This window comes from Sinohyriopsis cumingii, chromosome 9 (assembly GCF_028554795.1).
Source record: "Sinohyriopsis cumingii isolate HCF-2022 chromosome 9, ASM2855479v2, whole genome shotgun sequence".
Lineage (NCBI taxonomy): Eukaryota > Metazoa > Mollusca > Bivalvia > Unionida > Unionidae > Sinohyriopsis > Sinohyriopsis cumingii.
In genome coordinates this window covers 20,128,140-20,155,596 of record NC_142969.1, presented here as the reverse complement: position 1 = coordinate 20,155,596, position 27,457 = coordinate 20,128,140, and the positions used below count along the sequence as shown (strand labels likewise).

At 38.3% G+C, this 27,457-nt stretch overlaps 1 protein-coding gene across 2 annotated transcripts in view; it reads left to right on the top strand.

Annotated features, from left to right (window-relative positions):
• LOC149791352 (uncharacterized) overlaps positions 1-27,457 on the top strand; it is a 77,164-nt gene that overhangs the window by 27,067 nt on the left and 22,640 nt on the right. For both annotated transcript variants that reach the window (XM_089969895.1, XM_089969896.1), the window contains exon 3: positions 6,940-7,086. In XM_089969895.1, coding sequence (XP_089826021.1) covers positions 6,940-7,086 — 147 coding nt within the window. The remainder of the gene's footprint in view (positions 1-6,939; positions 7,087-27,457) is intronic.

The following is a 27,457-nucleotide window of genomic DNA, read 5'->3' as shown; positions in this document are numbered from 1 at the left end:
TTTCCTATGTTAGTATTTATAATCCAGTTTGTTATCCTATTAGTCGTATGTGCGTTGGTTAACAAAAAAGGGAAAGAAAGAACGTAGAATAAGTAGCTGTGCTTTCAAAATTGAAAAACTCCTAATTTCAAAATGTTAATAAAAGCTTAAATGTAATTGTATTTAGTCCCGAGCTGAGGGATGAGGTTAGGGCTCTAGCCATGCACTGGCGGTGGCACACCCCTAATGGATAGCAAACCAATGCTCCCCTCCCATCCTCCTCTCGATCTCGCGGACTGCTCAATTTAAGCAAATAATATTTGTTTAATTAAATGTATTGTCTTTTGGGAAAAAGGGATGAAGTGGGTGCTCCAGCCCCCGCACTGGCGGTAGCACACTCCTAATGAGTGACAACCGAAGCCACACCCCATCCCCATCCACAATTTATAGGATTAATTAAATTAAACTGATTAGAGATTCACTAATTAAATATGACACATAGAATTTGATGTTTATCTCTCTTGGTTAGTTTTAGAGACATCGAAGGAAAAGGGTGTCAATAATTATTAGAATTTGTAATTTAGAAGTAAAAAAGTTGATGGCCTATGTTCAGTTATTTATTAATTGTTATTACCTGTCCACAGGTCATCATAGTTTTTTTTATGCAATCCGTTATTTTGACTATTAAGTTTTCATCAAAGTTACCGTCTAAATAAAGGATATTATTCCTCCGATATATCTTTCTTTAATACATATTTCCATTATAAATTTAATTCCATCATCTTTCCGCTTATCACACTGTGTTATTGCATGGTATTTGGTAAAGTTTTCACTTTTGCACATAAAGCACTTGACTATGATCCTTATCATCTTTCTTCTTAATGCAACTTCCCTGGTTAGCAGATCATTTTGCAGATAATTGAATATCAGGCTTTGAATTTTAGAGTTGCCGATGTTGGTCCAGTGTCTCTATACTCTTTCCTAATTTATGCCAAAAGTTTCCTCTTTTACTTTATTCCTTATATGTTTAGTTAATTCTTCTCTTATCCAATTATACGTTTTAGATGTTTCACATTCCCATACATCTTTTCTATTCCTAAATTTCCCTAGTAATTCTTTTATATACATGAATTGTCCTGATACTTCGAGGTTTTTTAACCAATTTATTGGTTTTATGCATGGCCTGCCTGTTCCTGACTGTAAAACCAAACCAATAGATGTATAAGTCCTCCCAAGGAGCAGCAGGAAGGGTTTAACCTCCAATTTTGGAGCAAATGTTTCTAAAATAATCCTTTTACACGGATAAAAATAACCCTTCAAATAACGCGAAATCGAGGTTTCTAACTACCCGAGAGCGTCGGTTGTCTCTCCGGAAAAAAGCTTGCGGGTTTTGTGTTTTTTCAGGATTTTTTTCTAACATTACACCTCGCGGTTACCCACAGTGGCGCTTATTTTGTGGCTTCACCCTCCCTGCTTCTATAAATTAAATAAAATTACATCAAATAATGACGCAAGTGTTGAAATCTCACACAGTTAGATTAGCCCGAGAGGCTATTAAAAAATATCTTCCAGTGAGGGATTCTGTGCGGGAAAAAATACAACAGAGTCAATAATGTCAAGGTGAATTTGCATCTCTTTATACCTGTTACAAAGGATACCAAAGACCTTCTTCCTAGACTGAACAAACCGCTAAAACAACTGAAGAAATAGCAGAAATAACTAAGAAAACGATAAAGATTGTACAAGAACTTCCAGCTGAAATCGTTGATGATCAACCACAATTACAAAAAGAAATGCAAGTACTTGAGTGTGTTGACAAAGTCCACGTGGAGATCGGCGATGTAAGGATGTTGTTACAACAAAAACCAAAACCTAAACCAAAACAACAGCCCTATTTACCGAAGAAGGTCGTTAACTACTTCGAGAGGAAACTATAACGGTTGCCTCAACAGGATATCAACATCGTGATAAATTATTATATACAAATACCACCAGTGTTTCAGAAAAGAATTTGGTTCAATTTGTTTTTTGAAAGTCCCGTGGTATATCTAAAATCACTGATAAATACAAGGATGAATTTGAAAATTTTGAGAAACAGGTCCAAGAGGCTAAAACAGTGACACTACTGGGAGCAATATTATCACCAGGAAAATTGTCAATCAGCCTACCTCGTATTGAGGAAAAAAGCAACTGGAAATGGTATTGGTTCATGTACCAAGGGAAGTGGTTACATTGCCTGTGCTAACAATGTTCTTTCTGACGTAGAATGATTAGAAATCCTCATAGGATGGAAACGTGCTGGAAATAATTCTCCAGAAATTAGTAAAGAAGTAGCTGATATTTGTCGACGAGTATTTACGGGTGGTATCATGGACTTTAGCGTATATACGATCTCACATTGATGAAATTGTTGATGGTTATTACAGTGATTAGAAGAGTAGATATTAAATAAGATGATCATACACAATACTCTACGTGGACCTGTAATGGTCAGAGTAAAACATTCGCGATAAACCAGTCTATTAAGCAACTTACGGGGATGGACTCGGTGATGTTGTTCGGAGTTTATTTATAAGGACGGCCCCAAAAGCAATACCGATCGCAAAAAAAATTATCGTTGAAAGCTATTGACGTTGTTCGTGAAAGAGCTCCTGGTGAAGTCAGCGACGCTGCTGGTAAAGCATTTTCGGCAATCAAGGACAGACTAGCACGGTTATTTCGACGAAAGCCACAACCATTAAAATTACGTAGCACTGAAGATAACTTTCAAATGCTGCAAATGTCAGTAAAATAATCAATCAAGCCGAAAATCAGAAACAAGCATTGTTGACCGCGTTGGCTACACCACTGGAAGCAGAAAAAAATATAAACACAGGTTTTATTTCAGGAAGCGTACTTCGTGTTAGACGATAAACGATATAGTAAAGATGTTCAAACGTACATCCGACACAGCGTTTGACATGGACGAACCTGATCTTAAGGATAAATTTGTACGCGATTATCAGTACATTCTTATGTACCACGACAGCAAAATCTGCGTGGACGAATTGAATTACAAGTTCATGATAAAAGTAGGTATTTCTTACCCACTGAAGCATTTATTGAAGAAGAAGGTGAACTTGTGACAGACGTTGAAGCTAATTCAGAATACGGAGCTAATATCAGAGTTGGCTTTGTTAATAATGGCATTATGGCGTTATTCAAACGTGGTATATACATAATTGAATGAAAGGACATTGAAACAATCCAAAATAACGTCGATGTTGCCACAACGATATTAGGTCTAGCAAGGTATTCAGATGATTATACTAAATAAGCGAAACATTACGTCAGCGTTTCAACGAGTGTCTTTTTAACTTGGGACTACAAAATGAAGTCGTTACACAAATAGAAATACTAAATCCGATTATTGCTGATCTTGAATTTATTTATCAGAAAATTATGAGTGTAGTTATCAACACAGCAGATAAGGATAAACAAAGTTTTCTTATTCATTATTCGATAACAGAAGCAGATCTACCAATATTTAATTTTCCTAGATATAACGCAGCCGAACTAACAAAAAATAGTCAATGATATCATGGATGAATATTTTTCTAAAATGCTTGAAAAGTAGAAAATAATAAAACCACAACAAGATAATATTCTCGGCACTAACGATGACAAATACGGAGAAAGCCGCCTTATTTCACCAGGAACCGTATATATAACTTCAACGATCGCGGTTAATCTTGTATGTGATGCAACTGATGGCAGCTATCAAATCGACGCCGAAAAATCTAGTCAGGCAAGGATATATTCTCTTTACGTTTACGCCGCAAGTTTCGCCTGGATATATGTTCGTGCAAGAACCGATTAATCCGGTTTATCTGCTATCATCGCGAATAAATTTCAAACTCGTTCACCAATTTGCACAATTACTTGAATTGATGATGCAGCTCATGTATGGTCAACATTTCGATTCATAAGCAACATTGGCGGTGTTGACAAAGTCATCGATGCTATAAATCAAATGCTATCGATCAAAGAGCAGTGAGGATTATTAAATATCTTGACAATTAAACATATTATTTTGGAGCAAAATGAATTGTAGCGGTAGACACTGAAGACATTTGGATTATCCGTGACAAACGTGACTCTGTGCGTATTCACACTGGAAATATTGTTACGATAAATAAAAATTCCAAACTAGGAATGTTGACTGGGATTGACAAACCGTATCATGCGCGAGCGTACCCTCTAATCGCGGTCATATATGCAAAATATCCGTTAAATGATAAAACCATCGTCGATGATCGTGTCCCGATGAAAGTTTCAAGGCTAAATTGTGTAGCCGAGCGAGTAACAGAACGTTTCACAAACGCGATACGTGGAAACAATCTAACAGATCTAAGACGTGAACAAATAAACAAATGGGCAGAATCAGTTAAGGATAAACGAGCTACAATCTTTGATTTTTCTAATTAAGAAAACACACTAAAAATGCCCATAACTTGTAAACACGATAACACGATGGATTTACTCGATTCAAAACATTAAAAAAGGAAGACCTCCGATTGAAATTATTGATCATAATAGACATGCGTAGACAAGCGCAGTACAAATATTTCCACTTATTCAAACCGTTAGCTTTTACCGCGGAGATATGCTTGATTTTATCAATGAAATAGATAAGAATGATCCTGTATCAATATGGTTATTTCAAAGTCACCCCTCGACTCTGACAGGGATGGAAACTATGATCAATTTGTACGGGTTAACAGCGATATATATCGCTTAGTATCTCTCCACGATGAAATGAAAAATCTTGCTCAGCGATATACACAACTGAGATCATGTGCGGAGATAATGGTCAACCACCGCCATTTGTTTGATTGTCTCCGCACAAATGGTTAAAGAATTTCGTGGATTATTATGAGGAAATGGACGAAATTATCCATATAGAATCCCTAGCAACTATGGCTTATGCATAGATATAATATCCCCCAACGCCAAAAAGCGAATACATAAAAGATACGAAGATGGTTCTTTTATCATATTATCTTCTACAAGAGCAAGATTGAATACGATTGTGGACAATCTTTATTGCAAACGGATGAGGAGAAATGAGGAAATATAAATGGGATGTCAAGATCCTCTTCATCTGGTAGCATCACTCCAAGTGAATTCTGTTCTGTTTATCGAGCGTCTATAACAACTTTTAAAACCTGTACACTGCTGAGAAAGATGATATAACAAGGCGTAAAATATGTAGAGATATAGCAGTTTTAAAACCTGAAAAATCCTCAAATCATAACAGTACAAACAGAAAATCATCTAACGAAACAACATTTATGCACAGAAGAGAAACTTGCAGTCAAGCATTCACAAATAGTGAAGAAAAAAACACCTGTCTGAGGATTAATGAAATATCCCTGTCTGCGAAACAAAACTTCCCTGGCAGTGGAAGCTTGTCAGCATCTAGTTTCATTGACTTCCTTTAACTAAAGTTACATTTACTTCATAAGTTAGGCGCTGATTTATTTTATATACAAACGACTTTAGCTCCGGTTTATGGGTATTTATAGAAAAGTGTAAGTTAATGGAATCTATTCAGATTCAGGTGAAATAGCATGACATGGTGACACGCATTTAATTTCGAGACATCTTTCTCTTTTTGTCTCAGTCTGTGATTTACACCGTAATTAATTGCTTTGACGAAACAAGTAATTGATATGAGCACATTCAATTAATTTCCTTAATTGAGGTAATTGACACCAGCTCATGGACATGTTTCACTCATATGATATGGTCAGTACCAACTCTTACAATTATTTCATTTACATGAGATGGTCTATATTATCGCACGCATCTTAGGCTGTCCTTACGAGCTCACTAGCATTCTTGGTTTAGAGGTACTCAGTATGCAACTATTTCATGTACCTGAGGTATTCGAAAGCAACCGATACACATAGTTGCCATATTTGTGGTAGTCGATACTCAATTTCAAGCATTGGAGGTAGGTGATATCAGCTGATGCTAAATTTCTGGTATTTGGGGTAATTGATATTAGTTCATGCTAAATGCAAGTATTTTGAGTTGTCAATGCAAGGCTCACGCAGTTACTTGAAGCAGTTGAGGTTGTTGATAACAGCCCATTCATGTCAATACAAGGCTCATGCAGTTACTTGAAGTAGTTGAGGCAGTTGATAACAGCCCATACAAGTACTTTCTAGTATGTGAGGTAGTCAATGGCAGGACACACCAGTGCTTCACATTTCTTAGGTAGTCGATAAGAACTAATGCGTCTTCTTCGCGAATCTGCAGCTGTCGATAGCATATCATGCGTATACTTCACGTGTTGGAGGTAGTCGATAGCCGCGCAGACAAAATGCTTCACAGCCACATAATCAAAATGGTTAATATCATACAATCGAGGCACTGTCATAAAAGTGAAATATCTATCAAAGAACTCATCATGCCTTTGGTTTACATCCACCAGGTTTCATATTTTGTGGTTTTGTCATGAACGAACAATGTAATCCAAGGGACACTAGAGAGTAATAGAGAATGAAGACGATCAACAGAAAAATCAAAGTTCAATCTTAAATAGAAGAAGCCTATTAGTTAGTAACACGCAGAAGAAAATATAACTGTTTCAATGCAACTTAATTATTGGCTTTTCGTAACAAATATTCCCTGTACTGAATCTCAGTCAGGACTATGATTATCCGTAGCAGCCAATACAAGCTCAATAGTATCTTGTATTATATGTGTCACATGATCAGAAGTAGTTTTAACTTACAATATTGCAATAATTGTGTAATAGCTATCTTTGTCAAAGTATGACATTGTGAAAAGTTACACTTCGTAAATAAACAACACCAATCAAAATAACATAAAAGAAAAACATGTTCATTGTAATTCTTTCTAGGCTACATAAATAATTCTTTAAGAACCGTTTTTGTTTTGTATTTTTAGATGTAGACTGGATCAGAGCTGGATTGGCATTCTCAATCCTGTCTTGGTATTTTTTCCTACATGCGGTGGTTGTAGTCATCGTCTTCCTGTTTTTATCGTCTGATAAAGTAATGTACCTTGTAGCCATATGCTGGAGCTTCCTTGGAGGTAGGTCAATCTTCCACTCCCCATATTAGTACTTCTACAATAATTAACCACTTAAGTTTACTAGCATTGTTCCTTCTCCCTGCTCTTTCTGTCTGTTCGTCTGTTGTTGTTCATCAGTTTAACCACAGTCGTACAGACGTATGAAGATGCTACATGCACGAAATGCATTGAAAATTATTCCGTCATGCCTGAATGTATAGTACATATAATTACACACACACACACACACACACACACACACACACATATATATATATATATATATATATATATATATATATATATATATATATATATATATATATATATATATATATATATATATATATATATATATATATATATATATATATATATATATATATATATATATATATATATATATATATATATATATATAGAGAGAGAGAGAGAGAGAGAGAGAGAGAGAGAGAGAGAGAGATCAAAGCAAATCATCACATTCTGTTGATCACTAAATGACTGACTATAAGCTACGTAACGGGTGCAGTGACATGGGTGGCAGCTGTATAGAATATTCGTGTATAGGGATGTTGCATGTGATGAAACTTGAATTGTGTCGGGTGCTAACTGTTGACTGACTTTAAATTTCTCGAACTAGTCCGCTTTTTCGCCGGCAAGATATTCCTGCTTTATATATCCCTAGCCCTGTAGTTCAGACAGCTCAACATTATTCAACTTGTATTCTGTATTTAATTGTACAGCATGCACCAAGAATATTTTGTAATGTACGTGCGTTTCGGGGTTTTTGTTATTTTTGTTACTTGTTATGTTTTCTTTTGTGGCTTTTCTTGAGGAAGGAATCGATATATTTCGAAAGCGCTTGAGATGGCTTCGCACCAGTTTTGCACTGTTGTTTGTTTGTTTTATCTGACATATCTATTATTTTGCTAAACAAAACGATCGCTTTGATCCAGTGTCTTTGTAAAGACTGCTATTTGCTCTGTGATTTGTAAATTATATATAGGAAAAAAGAGATTCTACTCAAAATCATTCACACTTTGTGTTTGTGTAGATCAACAATCACATTTTGGATACTAACATCCACCCATTGATCGTTATTGAACATTTCATCTTTGTGTTTAACATGCAGTAAATAAGCAACACATACTAACCAATAAAAAGCATAAAATGAAAGAGACTGGGAATGAAGACGCACACCGTCTATCAGAAACAAGGGTAGAAGTGTTTATAGACACTATACTAACAAACATAATATCGCACACAGGAAGGGGTTGAAGGAGTGTTTGAGTTATATTGATTATGAATAATCCATCAGTGGCTTCCTATTATGTATGTTAAATGAAATAGAAAGAAGAGATAGAGAATTTGTAAAGGTCATATGATAGACAAGGAAACATTTGTTGAAAAACATCATTAATAATGACGAATAGCACAACAAAAATAAGAGGATAAGATATCTATAAGCATCAAGAAGAAAGAAGAGAGTAACGAGAAAACCGAAAAGAAAACATCTAATATTTTGCAAGACATTTTGGCGGAGTTGGAATACCTGAGAAAACTATTTAAACGTCTTTAGCTAAAAGGAAAGTTATCTGCACGATCCAAGAGCTCGGCATAATTAATTAGTTATTTAAATAATTAATTATAACTACTAATAATGTGCTTGATACCACTACTATTTTTAGAAGTTAGATATACCAATATATTTACGACTGGAAGTATATACGTGACTGGAAAAGTCTAGGATTTGATGCATGGACAAAAGAGGTAACTTACAATGCCAAAGAGATTGTGTGTGACCGATGAAAGAAACAAAAACATGTTCTCTTTGGGTTTGTCTTTCAAATTTTAATATAGTTTTATTTCACAATGAAAATATTAAACTCATAAATTGTAGAAAATCTCATGTGTCGTTGATTGAGTCTCAGATTATGAACATCTTGAAATATAAGCTTACATCTACCGTTCTCAAGGTGACTGACTAACAATTAAATTGAAAATGTTGTGAGGCATTGTATCTTCGTCACCACTTTAAAATGTTATTTGCTGGACATAGTTGCTTAGAATCTTTCAAACGTTTGATTGAAATGAGATCAGAAGTATTCAGTTGTCCTCCATAACGTATCGTATGGTATTACAAACAGTGGCAAACGGATCATACGTTACTGAAAGTCTTGGGAATCCATGTCGTTTGGGGACGGAATTGTTTGCTAAAACAAAGGGTTGTATCCGATGATTTTGTCAGAAAGATAATGTAATCTTCGATAATATGTGATGAAAAGCATATGTGGTGTCAAAAAGGAGGTCCTGCATGTCACGTCACCTTTCTCTTTGTTCTCATTTAGTTTCCCTCTGATTGTATTCAACTGGGCTTCTTTTAATTATCTCATCCTCCTGACAAATTGATTTGTAGACTATATGTCAACAGTCGCCAATAAAATGCACATTAAGGTTTACATTTGTTATAAGATAGTCTCAAAGAAGTATTAACGATGTTTACTTTGTTGAAATGTCGATTATTTCATGGCATCATTCACATACGTCTTCAAAAATAATTATTATCTTTTAAAAACATAAAATGTCTTTGTCACAACTGCCTAATCCAAGATGCTATACACTAAAAAAGTAAAAGGTCATTTTTGGATCAGGTGGACGTGAACCTTTACAATGTATCATCATTCATTTACTTTTAAAAAGAAATCATAATGCTGATGCTAAAAACAAGAGATGCACACGAAAATCACATTCTAGTATCAAAAAATCCTCTCTCCGGAGAAAGTCTTATGTAAGAAATATAAGTACTTCCACCCGATTGGTGAATGTTTGTCTTGCCAAATCTTCTACTTCTTTGCAGCTAATGAAGATGTCTGGCTTACCGTTTTAAAACCAGTGTTTTCTACTTTGAATAGAAAATGGAGACCCTCGAATAAAGTAACTTGACTCCGTTTTGGGGAATTTTCTGTACATACCATTATTAAAAGTATTTTTACCTTTGTTAGGATCTACTCCTAGACTTCATTTAGGAGGTCTAATGAATAAGAATGAATAAGAATATAAAATGAACACGCTTTAATTGAAAGACTTCACTCTGGTACCCATGGACTTTCTGGAAGAACGACATTTAACTTCTGTTCCTTTAAAACTAAGGATGGGCTCCAAAGTTGATGTGAATAATAGTCATCTTAATTCTAATCTTAGCCTGATTTCAGACTTACAACACGAATTAAAATCGTGGATAAAACAAACAGATTTACCAGAAACAAAAATAATCGCAAAGGTATGGACAATTATTGTAACGATTTATACTGTTTCACCAGAACCCTACAGGCAAATTGACTCAGAGAATGAAAGGAAACTAATGACAGATTCAAATAATCTCATGTAATGAAAGTAACTCAGTTATACCCAATTTAAACAACATCATCAATTGAAACACAGATGTTCAATTGTAATTAACATAACAATTGTACCAAACATATGAACCGTGACTCATGCATTATTACAGCCCTTATGATTCACAACCATGTATGACTTATACATACTTCCAAACGAAACTTTTTGACCTAGTTCACATGTCCATAGTGAAGCCACACAGTTCTACTGAATTCTTAGGTTGGCCTAAGCTTGTATTAGCCAAACACACACTTCGTGGCTTCACCATTCGCACATGTTTATAAATCAGTAGTTCCGTCCTCAACTGGCCTTGATGGTCACACCTGCTGCTTCCATCCACATACAGACGGCCAGACCGAGAGCCTGATATACCCGCACACACATACGCACAGCTAGAATAAAACCAAACTTGTAATAATAACAGGTACGTAATTAAAATATATAGATATATGCTACAAAATTAAACTCTTAATAGCAACTTGTAACAATTCAAAAGTTCACAACTGTTCAAATCCGTGTAGTGGTAAAGGCAACACTTCCCCTACAACATTAAAAACTGAATATGATTCCCATATCAAATAAAATACAAATGTAATACTTAACCCTATAGCTGTAGAAAAATATGGAGAATGTATATTCCTTGACAAGATCCAAAAGACAAGTGTGTTAATTAGAGAAGAAAACTTGCCTTAAATCTGCAATGGAATGAGTGTTAGTAAGGGCACAATACCCGTACATAATATTTTGTGTCTCTTGCTGCATGATACATGATAGTTCAGTCGCTTATCTAGTAAAACAATTGTCCACCCTAAGTAATGATATACGCATGTACGACGAAAATGATCAAATCGTTCTAAGGCGGAACTAAGTTATTTATTGATATTTTGCTGTGCCAAAATAGCAATAATCACAATAATTTAAAAAAAAAAAAATTAAAGATTCAGTCATGATGGTAAGATGGTAAGGTCAAGAACGACACTTAATCTCCTGATTTGCTTGTCACTTGGCTGAAAGAAGCACACAGCTGACCAGAGAACAGTGTCATAAATGTGTCAAATCGATCATTTTAGTCAGAAACTGCACGGCAAATATTTGGTGATGAGTCAAGAAGACAAGCTCGAAGACTCTAATCTCCAAAGATAACATTTTCAAAGTGTGTTTTAAAAACTTAGGTTTACATATATTTTCATGGAAAAGTCAAGCGTAAAAACTAGTGAATGAATACTTGAGACTTTCATTACGATCTCACTCAAAGTTCATTTACAGCTTTTAGGAATCCAGTTGAGTGTGCTAAAGATCAACAACTAACTCATTTAAAACTTAAAGGCGTTCAACCATGTATTTGACATGGACGACAAGAACTTACAATATAACCGTCAACTTTCCAAACGACCACAGCGTGAAATATTTTGAATCTTAAGGATAAGATCTTCTGGAAGATGACAATATGGACCTTACGAAAGGGAATGCCGTATAGATTGAATTAAAACATATGAGATTACAAGAAGTAGACTCGATTGTGTGTGGACAATATTATGTGCATTTTCTTCATCAACACGGTATTGTGATTCTTTACATAGAACGATGACAAAAAAGAAAAGTTATTTTGTAAAAGTAAGATTATCTATTTTCTTTAGCGCAGAAAAACGTGCGTCGATAGCAAACTCGCGTTGTGTTAGATAATTGATAATTAGAAGTCTAGTCTGACTTAACAAATCTTGCAACCTGGCAAATACGTTTATGTTTAATGTTTGGTAAATGAGTACAGAAATAGCCCAAATCATTTATCTTCGTTTAGTTTTGAGCTACTAGCGATCATTTTAAAACAAAATGTCTCGAAAATGGTGACTTTCTTCTCTTTCACGTCCGCGAACCAGATCTGAGGGATAAGTTCATGTACTTCAGTCTTTCTCGCATATAACATGGCACATATGCTAGCTGTATCACCCATCGTTGACTTGCCAAAACTATGTCTACCATTGGCAGATTAACTGAATACATGGTGCACATACATGGGGTAGAATGTTGTCTTGTTTAGAGTAGACTGGATACGAAACTGGGCTTTAATATAAGAATAGCAAACGTCCTCATCTAAGGTGTGATACGAGAGGACAGAAGACATAATGGAAAATGGGATAGAAACATAAATGGCAAAACGAACAGCAACAGCAGATGGAAAATGATTAGGTGGAAAGGAAGCTAGAGAAAGATGAAGATGATTTTAGGCTCGATGTCTCTTACAAAAGAGGAAACCCTGCTGTGTGATGAGAAAATGACGAGGCCTATGTCTTGAAAAAATGTAACAATTAAACCATTCTGTCGCAATGTTGTGTGTTTGTCTAGAGTACGTCTATCAGTATAAGTGATAATAGGTTTGCGTACAAATAAAAAAGGATATTTTCTTCTAGGTCTAAGTGATGCCTCTGTTTACTAAACTAAGTGATGTTTCATTTTACATCCGAGCTAAAAGGGTATGAAACATTGCAATCACCAGTTTTCCAATCCATCGTCGATCCTGTGCTTATGAAGAGTGGCTAGATATGTCTATAAAGTGGGAACTTAAATACTTTACAGAGAGAGAGAGAGAGAGAGAGAGAGAGACAGAGAGAGACAGAGAGAGAGAGAGATTCTCTAAGCTGAGTTTTAAAGATCAAATGAGGTAGAGAGGAGAAGAAAATGTTTAATTTCTGTAGAAATAAAAAAGAATTGACGATCCTCATTGTAGCTTCAGAACCTCTTTAATCAGACGAACTGAATACTTTGGGTGACATGTATTCTTCTTGTAGAGCTGGGTCTAGGAATACAGTTGTCGTGGATATTTATAAATATCCATGATCCAGGACACAACCAACATGTCTTCAACAAGAGAGATGCTACTCAATGTCTTTGCCGCTCTATGTTTTAATCTATTAAAGATTAAGAATGTTTATGGGCATGTCTGTATTTGTTCTCAATTACCTACAGTTCCATAGCCATTCGCACCACTTCTTATGTATCATAGTATATTTGTGGGCACATTGTGTCTATAAACACTCCGCTAATGCCAGTGTTCGATTGTGTGTAATTGTATCACCCATCTTGTATATTCTACCCATTTCTTTGGATATTCAGTGCGTACCTTTTTCACTAAACAGAGTCCGTTGAATAATATGTGTGTATGTATGTTTGAGAGTAAGCGAAAACGGGTGTTAGATAGTAATCAAAAATGATTCGAAGATAGTACTAAAATGTGGGTATTGGACAGTAATCTAGTTGGTCCCATACCGTCTTAAAAAAGGAAGCGTAATATTAAATTCCCGTATATCCCTCAAGTGATACAATTTGCTTTAACCAATCACACTTGTATTACCAAGACGAAAGAAGATATAATCGAGTGGGAGACCAGGTATATATCGGGGTGAGGATGCTAATAAAATCGAAGGGGCCTTAGAGCCCGAGTTATTTCGGTCATCACCAGTTCATTCCCTTCACCTTATGATATAGCTGGGTCCACAATAGAAAGTATTGTGGAACTGATTTGTTATAAACCACACCTGTCATTTTCATTTTAAACGTGCGTTGCCTTGACCTATTCGCATTGTATTATAATTCGTTAATCTCCCCAATGCCGCCGTTTTTCATAAATTCACCACTCTTCTAGTCGAACTAAAGTTTGGAAAGAAGGGAATACTTTTGTTAATAAAACTATCTGACATGAAGCGTTCTTTGAAGATGTTGAGTTTAAACGACACTCAAATATTCAGTTTCGAATTAAGAGGTGCCACCTCTTAATTCAACTGTCGAAGTCGATCGTAGTTCCGTTCTATTTCGGGAGTGCTCCGAAAGTAATGACGTTCTGCATTCGACCAATTCCGTTTGTGACTAGTCTAATAACAACACCACTGGCACACAGCTAAGAAAATGAGTTGAGAGATAACAAAAAGAGGTTATGAAATCTTTTGTTCAAGTTTTCGACTGAAATCGATTGTGCCATGGGTGTCGACAATCAACATCGGATTAATACGTACACATCTGAAATATGGCCGAGTTTCTCACTTCAAGGTAGAAATTACATCGCTCATATGTGATTAAACGTCGATACTTTCTAGTTGAAATCCGAAGATTTTAAAGACCAATATCTTTAAAGATTAAGTAATATTAAGGGTATTGTGCATATATGACTTTGTTTTGCAAGTCACGATGGCACTGGATATTGCGAACGATATGACCGCAACATATGTATTTGGAGGAATATCTAAAACAATACTACTACTATTACTACTACTACTACTACTACTACTACTACTACTACTACTACTAATAATAATAATAATAATAAAATACTAATAATAATACAAAGAAGAACATTGCTAATAAGTTCAACATTTTCATTATGTTCTACCTTGCTCAAGTTCTGTCTTTTTATTCTTTGAGCCAGTCATTTTCCGTCGCAACAGATAAAACATAATTCACCATGCTGTTAGTAGTATAGTGGGATACCGACGGACAATGGGAAAATACATGACAGACCCCCCATTGGGAAGGTTTACGGACAATTGTAATTGAACATGGGGAATATTGGGACTGTATACCTACAAGGGTGACGTCATGGTACTGAAGATTGGTAACAATATAGCAAGAGGCTTACCTCAGTTTGACCAATCAGTGGGGGAAAAACCTAGAACGCTTGGCGTAGCGGGACTGGCGGTACATATACATATATAACACATACGACTACAGACATAGATTGATGAAAACCAATCTGTCACACCTAAATTATGAAATCAACAAAACATTTTAGGCAAGAAAGCAAATCTTTTCGACCCATATGAGTGGCCTAGAAAACGGCCGTTGATTTTATGTTGACATCATTCCGTAGAGGGCATCTTATAGGTCTTATTCTCTTCCTCAAACTTCTTCTTGCTTCTGGACCGTAGATGAGAACTCACTTCAAACAGCCTTGTCTCTCCACGTAAATTGTTATTTTTCAAACGCTCGTATCGGTGATTTCAAATACATGATTAAGTCCGTACGGAACAGAATCGAGGATACGAGAGTAGATGATTCTACGTTTGTCCACATCTTGTGAAGACAACAGGTGAAGGGAATGTAGTGAACGAGGTTATTTATAGTGGAAGAGCTGATCTAAACTTATTGAGTTTTCTCACCAATCCTAACACGCGTTATAAAATTTAGCCACGGAGTCGATCTTCCAATCCGAGGAGAGCTGCCTGCAACGTCTGTGCGCCGTGAATCAATGCGACATATTTCAAACATGATGGGAACTAAGAAGACACTGAATTGGGGTGCACCGGCCGTGAAGACTAGAAACGATGTCATAGCAGCGGTTACTAAAGTCAACACAGTCCTACTTTCAGAAGAAGACTATTTTAATTGGGATTTAGTCGATGTACTTTCTTCTTTGCTAGACTTTCTTCCGGTACCAGTACCTTTGCCACCTTCTCCTTCTTTACAATACGTATAGGATTTTAAACACAAACAGAAAGAAGAGTCGGAGAAATTTTACAACAGCAAAAAGAAGCAGAACAAGCTTTTCTAGTCCAACAGCAACAGCGAGAAGCCTTAAGAAGAAGGAACCGACAGGAAGAAGAAGAAGACGAAGAAGCAGAGAAGAAACAAGGTCTAGGAGAGAAGGAGAATAGTGAAAGTCAATAACGGTACTCTTAGATATTTTAGCAAAGGCAAGAAAACTGAAACAAATGTATTATACTCCTTTACTACGACCCAAGAGAAAAAGACATTCCAGACTCAAATAACCCAGCATTGTTACTACGCCTGCGATACCACCACTAGAGACTTCTACCAGATCATCATCGACAGGAGCCAGTCCAGAAGTAGACCTTGACAGTGGCAAAGGCTTAAGGTAATTAAAGCTGATTACGTCCCGTTCCAGAGGTTTTTGTTTGAATAAAACCCCAACGTACTTGAGTTCATGTTTTTCTTCTCAATAATCAAAACCAAGAGACACTTACGTTTTCAGTCTGGTCTATTCAAATTCAAATTTTACATCACAATATCACAACACAACACTTTAAAATGTTTATAGACTTCTTCTGTGCCTTTGTTCACTTTCTGTTTTCTTTAATTTCAACACTATTACAGGTTTTTCTCACTTTCTCCTCGTTTTCTTTTCTTCTATTTCTTCTCTTTCTGGATGTGTCTGGGTTCTTTCTTTGGGGAGGGTACCTATCTTAATGTTCGGAACCCCTCTTTTTATCTTGCTCCTGTTGTTTATTAAGGCATTCTGAAGACAAATGTATTGTCTCTAGACAATGATAACAACAGGCATCTTGACTTTTGTCTCTTCTGATACGTGTCTTGCTTTTTTGACGGTCGGGACAATCTGTAGCCAAATACTCTTTCTTCTTACAAACATAGCAAGCATCTTAAAATTTTTCTCGAAAGGAGGTAGAATAGTCCGTCGTCTTGTCTGAAGAAAACTTTCTTGTGACACCTCGCAAGGTTCTGATCAGAAGTTCGATCTGAGTCGGGTCTTCCATCCTTCTGGCAGATTTAAGAGTGAAATGAATACTGGAAGGGAAGACACTCTAGCTTTTTAAATATATTCTAGTCTGAGATAAAGAGATCCATGGCATTTACAATGTAATCATTTGACGTTTTGCAGATAAGATGAAATAATCGCATCCTTTCGTGCAGAAAGGAGAAGAAAGTAAGGGACAGAAACGTGACTTATCACCTCGCATAGTAGCTGAAGTCTTAGCTCAAATACGTGCAAGCGATTTTGAAGATGACATGAGTGTGCCAGAATCTAGACAAAGAGATTCTATATCCAACCAATGTTCGCCACCATTAACCCCTCAAAATAATCACCACATTCCAGAGACGGAAAAGCGCTCCTCTAGAAAATTTAGAACTATGGTGAAGTTTAAAGATTAGGAGAAAGTAGAGTGGTTCATCACCGAGGTTTGGGAATTTTTGTTAGCCAGACTGAAACGGCAATGTCAACCCAAAGAACACGATTGCTTGAGAGTTTTCATTCATTACGACAGTTTGAAATCCCACGTTTGGATTGAGTTTAGCAGCCGAGCAGAACTGACACCTTACAAAGTCATCAACATGATTCAACACATGCAACAATCCATTGACAAGTTTCAAATCACCGATGTAAAAGCGACACTGTTCATTACCCATGTGTCTCTTCCACAAGGGACCTGACGCAAAAAGGTGTTATTGATGAACGACCTTCGCAGCACCAAAAAGAGTCGCGTCCGAATGAACAACCCTCAAGACAAGAAGTGTTTAGCCCGTGACGTCTTCGTAGGACGAATGTATGCTAACAGGAACGACGCGCTATAATGGCAAAAAAGAGTGTAAAACTAGTAAACAATCGGACCAAGCAAGGCAACGAAGAGAAACAGAACTCCTGTTACACCAAGTGGGACTATCCATAGACACACCCTGTGGTATTCCAGAAACGCAAAACTTGGAAGACGTCTTGGCACCTTAAAGGTACACCCTCAAAAAGTGCTTGGAGCTCTATTGATTTGAGGCAATTATTTCAAAGACGACAAATGCACTAACGTCTATTTTCACGACGAACATTTCAATGCCATCACCAGTATGTCCGCATTCATGGGATGCGGTTATTCCTGTGAGAAATGTGACTATGGCTTCTCAACCCTGTTTGGACCAAGGACAAGAATTTGTGCATTGCCCTGCATGTCAGCGAACTTTTGTCATTCTTGCCTGTCACAGCATCTGAAGACGCAAAATTCACAGAATAAACAAGCTTGTCAACTGTTGAGGCTGTGCTCTACTTGTAGATAAGTCATATGTTGTAATAATTCCAAGGCACACGTATGTTCAGGAAAGAAGCTATGTCAAATTTGTCACTAAATCGTGGAGTTCCAGCCCAAACATAAAGAAGATGACCAAAAGAAAGGCAATTTCATCTTTTCTGATTTCGAATGCATGCAAGAGACTGGTATTCACATTCCAAATTTCTGTGTGGATCACCGAACGTGCGGGAAGTGCATGCAAGAACCTATCTTTAGTCATTGTCCACACTGAAGCAAGATTCCTGATGGACGTGAAAGAAATCTTCCTGAGACCTAACACGCTAGCTGCTTTTGCACAATATATCTTACACCCCATTGACGAGACGTGGTGAAAAGAGGACATTAAACGTTACGGAGACTGTCATCGCAATGCCACGGTGATGGCTCACAATCTCTCGGGGTATGGTGGACAGTTTCTTTTTAGATAATGTATGGAACATATAATCGAACGTCCCAAAGTGACCTTGAACTGAGCCAAAATCATTTCCGTGCAAGTGGGACAAGTGCAGTTTAAAGATTCGATGAGTTACTTGGACATGTCATTGAGTCGAAAGCCTAAAACGTTTGGTATCACAGAAAATCACAGAAAAGCCCAAAGGCTATTTTCTATAATTTTCAATACCGAACCCAGTCAAAAGGCTGTTTTACCCCATTTGCCTGAGGCTTACTACTACGACCCTGACAACATTTGTACCGAACAACGAGAGGCTTTCTACGCTTGGTACCAGACTCACGCCTCGGACCCCTTCGAATTTAAAGTATTGTCGTTCCGAAGTGGACACTTTACAGCGATGCTGTGGAAACTTTCGACAGTTGTTCATGGAGCACGGGGTAATCGATCCTTTGAAAGAAGCCTGCACAATTTCCGAAACTTGATCCTTAGTGTACCGCCAACGAATCGTGCTCGAAAACACCAAGGCTCTCATCAGCCTTCAAACGACCAACTTTGTCAAACGTTGATACTCAGTAAAAGCCTTATGCTGGCTACATTACTTGTGCGAAAAGACAAATGGATTCAACACGCTCGCAACGAAGGCGGCAAAAAGACCATCAGCACGTAGTTGGTGGATGGCTGGGACTCAGAAATACCTAAGATCGTGTATGAGTTTAATGGATGCTTAGTTCATGGACAACATGCGACAATACGAAGAATTGATCAAATGCAAAGTCTTGCCTCCCACGGACTTGTACCATTCCGTTTTACCTCACCAATGCCATGTAAAACTGATGTAGCCCTTGTGCATTACTTGTACCGAAACGTACAATCAAGACCAGCCTTGTCAGCACACCAAGCAAGAACTCGCCTTGATGGGAACGTGGGTCAGCCTAGATTTGTTCAATGCTCTGGACCTGGGATACCAACTGTTTGAAGTGTACGAAATTTACCACTTTCTCTGGAGAAAAAAATATAACAACGGCGACCAAATTCAGAAAGGCATTTTCGCAGACTACGTGGATGCCTTTTGAAACTGAAACAAGAAGCCAGTGGTTATTCGTCCTGGTGCCACTCTCAAACACGTCGACATTGGCCAGCATATAAAAAGGAACAACGTCCAAGAACTATAGTTCATTTTAACTACCTGGACCAAACGAGAAAGATGAATACTTCTAAAAGATAGCTTTCAAGCTCAGGGATTCTCAAGTAGCGAGCGGTGATATGACTTGCGAAGAGAACGATGCCGTACGTTGTGTCCTCCGCGATTCATTACCACATCATGTGAACTTTGCTATGACTACTTCATGAGGACATCATGGGAACTTTGCTATGACTACTAAAACCATTACTACCTCTACACCTATCACGGAAATTGATACTGTGCGTGTCAAATCTGACGGATGCGAAAGCGATACCACTAGATACAAACCACCTTACTAATTTACTGGTTTTCATTGTCAGTGTCATCCTCCACGTTAAACCATGCAACTACCACCCAACGGATGTCATGTAACCCTAAGTATGCTCCTGCCGATTATTCGTTCCCTGAGAGTTTGCTGGATACTGCGACTTTGAAAGTCGATTCCTATACCTTCAATGGAAAATGGCCCAAATATCTGGGACGACCTGCCCCGGAAGAATTAGCCAGAGCCAAATTTATCTACTTGGGTAGAGGGGATAAAATTAAGTGCTCAGTTAAGATGTGTCACTTCACGTGTGGGAGCAGATATATTCGGCTTACCTGAAACATGCGGGATAGTCTCCGCGTTGTCGCTACCTACCTTTAGTTGAACCCTAAGCATGAAGTGACATACCATGTCGTTTAAGATGCCAGTCTGGCGAGGAGTCAAACGTTGGACAACACCTAGACAAGTATTTAAACCCCATTTGAAAAGTAATATTCAAGGATTACCAAACCGACTGCAAGAGAAGATCTAAAATGGTGTCATGTAGGGACTTGCCAGAGCTAAATCTAAATTGGTGATTGTAGAACGTTTGTGTCGTTTGTGTCGAGAAATTCACAAGAGGAAAGTTTAAAAAAAGTCAACCATTGCGTCGTATTTCTTTGGATAATTCGATTCTTCTGCTTTAGACTGTTTACATTAGAAGATTTTATTGACATTCTTGACCGTTACCTTCAATGTCAGTGATTAGAAATTACTCACAATGTCCATTACTTTCGGTCTAAGAGAAGACTTTAAATAACAAAACGACAATTAGAAGTGACACCTAACGTGGGTATAATTGCTGACTTACATGATCAATGATACTATGCAAGGAAACATTTGGGGAGTTGAGAGAACGCATTTACAAAATACATGTGAAACGCAAAGAACAATTGCATCCGTCACGTCACCGATGTTTAAACCACTTGTACCTGAAGTCAGTAAACGGACTGATTCAGAGAAAAGTGTTCTGGTTGGCAGATATCTTAAACTGGACTTGAGCGAGAAGGATTGGTTTGTTGTAAATGCTTCTTTTTACTAAAATGTAGACATACTACAACGAATTTCAGAGGAAGAGGTAGAAGATTACAAAAATATTTTACACAACATAAACTTATTTCTAGAGGAAACCTTTGAACAGTGTCTTGAGACTAAAACGTTTAGATTCGCCACTGGAGTACGATCATCTCTTTGCAGAAAGTACACTTATTGCCTCCGACAAAAAGAGGTTTAAAAACGGGCTTCCATGCCATGACCTTTACCATTGGTGATACAATATATTCCGTGGAATGAAATCGATGAGAGCATTCAAACGGTGGAGGATTACCTACACCTATTACGAGAATCATCTCATTGAAATGAGGTCGACGTGTGGTGTGTATCTAAGTGACTTCCTCTCCGGGATTTCGTTTTCCAACCGATTCATTGTGGACTTTTTACGAACAGTACATGCCACCAAATAAAACATGAAAGTGGAGCCTTTACATGAACACGAGACACTCATTTTGTTAAAGCCTTGCGTTTTCATCTAGATACTCCTCGACCTCTACGGGAATAAACGATTCGTCAACTGTTGGTACTAAAGATGTGTACGACGATGTGTGTTTAGCTTGTGACTTATACCCTCTCTGGACAGATGTACCTGACTGAAAAAATTGGGGTTTAGAGGCTTGGACCGAAGAAGTGGCCAATTATGCCCAAGAGTTCTGGTCCTCAATTCAAAGTACAGTGAAAGAGTAACTTTTAAACTAGTGTTAGTGACAGTCCCAGAAGAAGAACCGGTCACCGAGGACCACCACCCCCTTCAGGACTGGACTGTCATTCATGTTCCAGAAAGACCACTCCGGGAGGACACCTGTGTGACTGTACCCAATGTAGAGACTATAAGAACATTACACACTGCCCCTAGGATACCTTTGTTACCAAAAACATGTTGTCCATAATCTTGTTTATATTCTGCTTTGATCGTTTTGATGTATATTTTATCGCTGTATTTAACCATTTGGCTTTTATGTATTTTTGTCTTTCGTGTTGTTCCATATTTACAAAATAAACGTTTGCTTAAAAAAGTATAAATACTCTTGGCTTGTATGTCGTCATGTCAAAAGTGCATTCACTGCACTACTAAGGGTACCTCTATTGTATCTGCTGTCTATATTCCCTCTTTCTCCACTTTCAAAGTCATCGACATACACTTAGATCGTGCAAGTTGCGAGGCCCTGTAACTTAGCCATCCCATTAGGATGTTAATTTCCGGACCTATAGATTCAGGCAAAACCGAATTCGTCAAACGTTTGTTTGAACATTAACATCATTTGATCAGTCGTCCACCTCAACGGATCTTGTAGTGTTACAAAGAGTGTCAATCACCGTACTGCCTCTAGCGAGAAAATCAAGGTGATTCCATCGTGTTTGTGGACGGCATTCCTGGAGAAGACGACGGGATCGTGTGTGACCCCAGTCAAGCCCATCTGGACTTTTTCGACGACATGTTAGGAGAAGACAAAGAAGAAATTAAAATGTGGTTTACGCGCAAAGGGCATCATCGTAATGCCAGTGTCATTTACATCACATTAAATTTATCTTAACAAAGTAAAGCTCATCGCACCATCAGTTTCAATCGTCATTACGTTGTTTCCTTTAAAAGCCTTGATATAAATCACAAGTGCAAGTGTTAGCCAAACAGTTAGGAACGCCTTGGCTGACTCATGCGTACGACGATGCCACTCAAAACCCCACATGAATATTTACTCGTGGATTTAAAACCTACTACTCCCGGTTATAGCCTTGACGCAACTGGTCGATCCACGCATAGACACTCCAACCAAACAGCAAATAAATTTGAAACCTGGAGGTAGCGGTTCTGTATGAGGTGTCATGATTCGCTCCCTACTAATGCCCCCAAAGTCATCTCCAAGGAAAAAACCACTTCCAAAAATGCCAAACCAACCCAAAAGAAGAAAAAGAGCAGCGGTGTCAAGACCAGGTCACAAAAAGAACGGTCCGCATACTAAGAAAAAGAAAGGTCCCGACAAAAAGTCTCCAGAAAACAACTTCTACTCACAGAAGAGATATTTAGACCAGGAAGCAAAATTACATTCATAAACCACGACCTGCAGCGACGATGACCGCGTCTCCAGTATCCTCAGGTTCTTCCACTACCCCGTTGCTGATGATGCCAGCCAAACCTTATTCGACACCTGTCCTTCCTCATTTGATGACACAATGGAAACCCGCGTCTCCAAGAAGTTCTCCTCAAGTGGTAACACCCTCTTCCTATTTAGCTGCAGTGGCAGCTGCTCACAAGGTACCCGCCTCCAAAATCAAAATCCAAGAGAGATCAGGCATGTTGCAGAGTTTCTTGGATTTGTCCAGCAATAACTAACTGTTCCGATTTATTCCGTTCGAAACCCTCCAGGACGTACGATCAAGATGATACGACGTAGAACAAATTAGTGGCGACGCATTTCAGTATAAACAGGCTTGTGGCAACGGGATGGGTCTCATTGGATTTCCACTCCTGAACGAAAAAAAGATGTCCCCTCAAACAAGCACACACCGTTACCATCGTCATTCTCGTGTCCAAAAAAGGAAAAGGAAAACGACAAGGAGATTCTCGTCATCCGAAAAGAAAACGCTTTCCATGCATCGACGTGACCCCCCCAAAAGACCATATCGTCCAAAGAAAAGTAGAAGCATAGAACATATGGTCAATCAATTTAAACAAAAAGATCTCGGACGTCACCATTGAAATAGAATGGAAGGACGAAAACAGGCTTTAGTGCCTTACAAACGATGGATAGAATACCATCGTTGGCAAGAACAACAGACCCTGCATTTGGCCCCTAATTGTCATTTGACGGAGATATCCCAGTTACACCACGAATTGCAGCCATTGATGGATCGAAACGATTTGTCTGAAACAGAAAAAGTACGGTTAATTATTGCAACGACTGCAAATCTTCCACTCGAAAGCTTTAGACTAATCAACTCTGCCCACTCTGAAAGATTTTAAGACCCGAATGAAAGGTCCATCATCATCATTATCACCTCCAGAGGTCAAGACAGAGGCAGCGCCACGAATGCCGTAGGAGAAAGAGGTACGAGAAGTCTTTCAAACACCGTCAGCACCTCCCATTCCTAGAAAGATTGCAGCGGCCTTGTTGACCCATTCCCCCACTCCCCAACGAGAAGAACTTAAAGCTTTGATTATAAAGATTATGCTCACTCCTTCTTCGACAAAAGTGAAAAGAAAGAAGGGAAACCAGACGTGACAAAAGAAAAGAAGACAATACGCAATCCCTTTATTACCTAAACACCACCATAACCCTCGACTTCTACCCCCGTGTCACATCCGACAAGTAACGCTGCTTCCAAACCACCATTTCGTCCCGTCCAAAGTATCATCAGCGAAGAGTGAGTGACTTATTAAGAAATGGAGAAGGTGTTAGCCAGATATTACTACGATCCATCCGATCCTGCAGGTTACGGAGGAGTTCAGAAATTGTATCGTGCTGATAAAACCTGTCTGAAAGATCTCTGTTTACCTCAAGTGCACCAATGGTTACAAGAACAAACCACGTACACTTTTCACAAACCCATTCCACTAAAATGTTCTAGAAATAGCACCCGAGTCGAAGGCATCGATCATCAATGACAAGCTGATTTAGCCGATGTCTCTCATTTGGCCACCTACAATCGTAGCTACAAATATTTGTTGTTTTTTTTTGCATCGACGTCTTTTGTAAATTAGCCTGGGTCGTGCCACTGACTTCCAAATCGAGCAGTGAATTAGACAGAGCTCTCAAACTGGTGTTGAAACAAAGTGATCGTCACACTCTTTGACGGCAAACTGACAAAGGCACCGGATTTCAGAACAAGATTTCCAAAAAGAATTTAAGAACCGTGATTTTCGTTTCATCACAATCGACAACTTCGAAACCAAAGCCAAAATCGAGGAACGTTTTTAACGCACCTTGAAAGAACGCATATGGAACTATTTTTGCGGATCAACACACTCTCAAGTACATAGATGTCTTACAGCACTTGGTTCAAGCGTACAACCAATTTTATCATTGGATCATCAACTGTGCCCCCCCCCCCCCCATGAAATGACTCCCCACAACGAAGTGCTCATTTTAGGGCGTCTGTTTGGTACATTCCTGACTGTGACAGTCCCCATGAAAAGTGGAATTTTGACAGCAAGAGATTGTGTGCGCATTGGCAAAACCAAACGCACTTTCAACAAAGGTTACTTCCGCAACAGGACCACGGAATCGTTTGGTGTCAATGGACGAGTGCGTGGCCATCATCCTGCCGTCTATAAATTGGAAGACAAGAACGGAGAAGTGATAAAATGAACGTGTTTCTTGCCCTAGTTAAAACATGTAACAAAAAACGAAGACGATGTGTACGACATCGAGACATTCTTGAACGATGAATCTGTAAAGCGTGAAAATAACGTTTCAAAGAAGTCAAAATTCTTCGGAAAGGATATCATCCCAGTTTTGATTCGTTGATCGACGCTTCGCAAGTCATTGATCATAAGAAGAAGTGACCATCATGTCCTTCAACACAGCATCAGCTACTGCTACGACAACATGGATCACTCCTTCACCGAGTTCTTCTCTGCAAGATCTAGAGAAACAACCCTTGTGGATGTGGTGTGGAGAGCGTGTGCCTAAAAAGCAAGTCGTCTTTTTCTGCCAAATGTTTGTGGTGTATTTTGCCATCAGAGGTGCCATTGCCAATTTGAGTTTGCAACAAGAAGACAAACAATTGTGAACCATTTTACTGAGCAGTTGCATCGGTTACCTTCTTTCCATTCCTACCCTGAAATACTACTCGAACGGGTACAACAAGAGTCTTGTGTGGAACATCATTCACCTTTCCAACAATAACCACAATCACCAAAATAATCCACTTTTAGTCAACCATCTGACGTCCAGTAACCCCTCTGACAGCAGCAGAACTCTGAAATTATGAACAACAACAACCAATTTTACCTGATACTACCCAGTGAAGTTCCTTTGTGTTATTACATGGCCAAATTACCTCAGACCATCGAATATTAGATCACGAAGGCCATCGACAAGCGATGGAATTCATTCATCCTACACAAATCATAAACATCCTCGAAAATCATAACTTTTTTAAGTTTGAAGTTTATGACGTTCAAGTACAATAATACACTCACAAATCTGTTGTAATTGAAGATGGCGCTAAGCCAATACCACCGAACAAACTAATTAAATGGCATACCTACTAGTTGAATATTCGTGCAGGCTATTATCTTAGCGGTCAACATTTGGCGAATGCGATTGCTACCAAATTCAATGCACTGCTTAGGAAATTTATTTTAGACAAAAAACAAAAACGTTTCACCCTTGAGTACCATAAAGTGGCTCGTTATCTACTGATGAAATTTCCGGATGACAAAGTGATAGGTATTAGATTTTGTCCTGAATTGTATGAGATTTTGGGCGGAGACAACAATACGCTCAAGGATGGAGCATACCAACCATGACGGCAACGTTCATTTTGCATAATATAATCAATTCCCGGTGAAACGGAACCAAGGACTCAATTTGATCTTTGTGTGCTCTGATGTAGTGGAGTACGACGTGATGGGACACACCTCCGTACCCTTAATGCATGTCATTCATTTCAAAGTGGATTCTGCCACGAACGCTGACGAGGGAGGTGGAAACGCCCGTCACGTTTACCTCGAATTTGTACATCCTCAATTATTACCCGTCGTTAAGTCGTGTTTTGACACTGTCAACGTTGCTATAAAAGAAGACAAAGGACAAAATATTTCATTTACCAAAGGGAAAGTCACGGTGAACTCGAAGTAATGTACCCAGTGTACCGATGTGTCGCTTGAGTACGAGGACATATTTTAGGAGCTATGCTTAAATCAGCCTTTGATTCGGTGGCCCCGGTTTTGAAACCTATAGTGACACGCGGATTACAAGCCTTGAAATATGCCGCGTTGACGGAAGGCTAACAATTTCTCCAAAATGTCATCATCGACAAACAAAACCCTAAAGAAGCTTTCTTGGGAGCAGACAAAACTGTCTTGCTTTAAGCGGGCAAAGACATTTTGGGTCGACGAGAAAATCCTATAAATGCCCTGGACGCTGCCATCAGGTATTCGTGCTTCCCTGACGCCACAACTTAGGACAAGAGAGAAAGAGACAACGAAGACATCCATTCAGAGGACTTCACATTCATAAAGCTTAATAGACTAAAAAAAGAAGAACCGTCCGAGACTTACACGGTTTTTATTATTAAAAAGAACACACAGTGAAAGA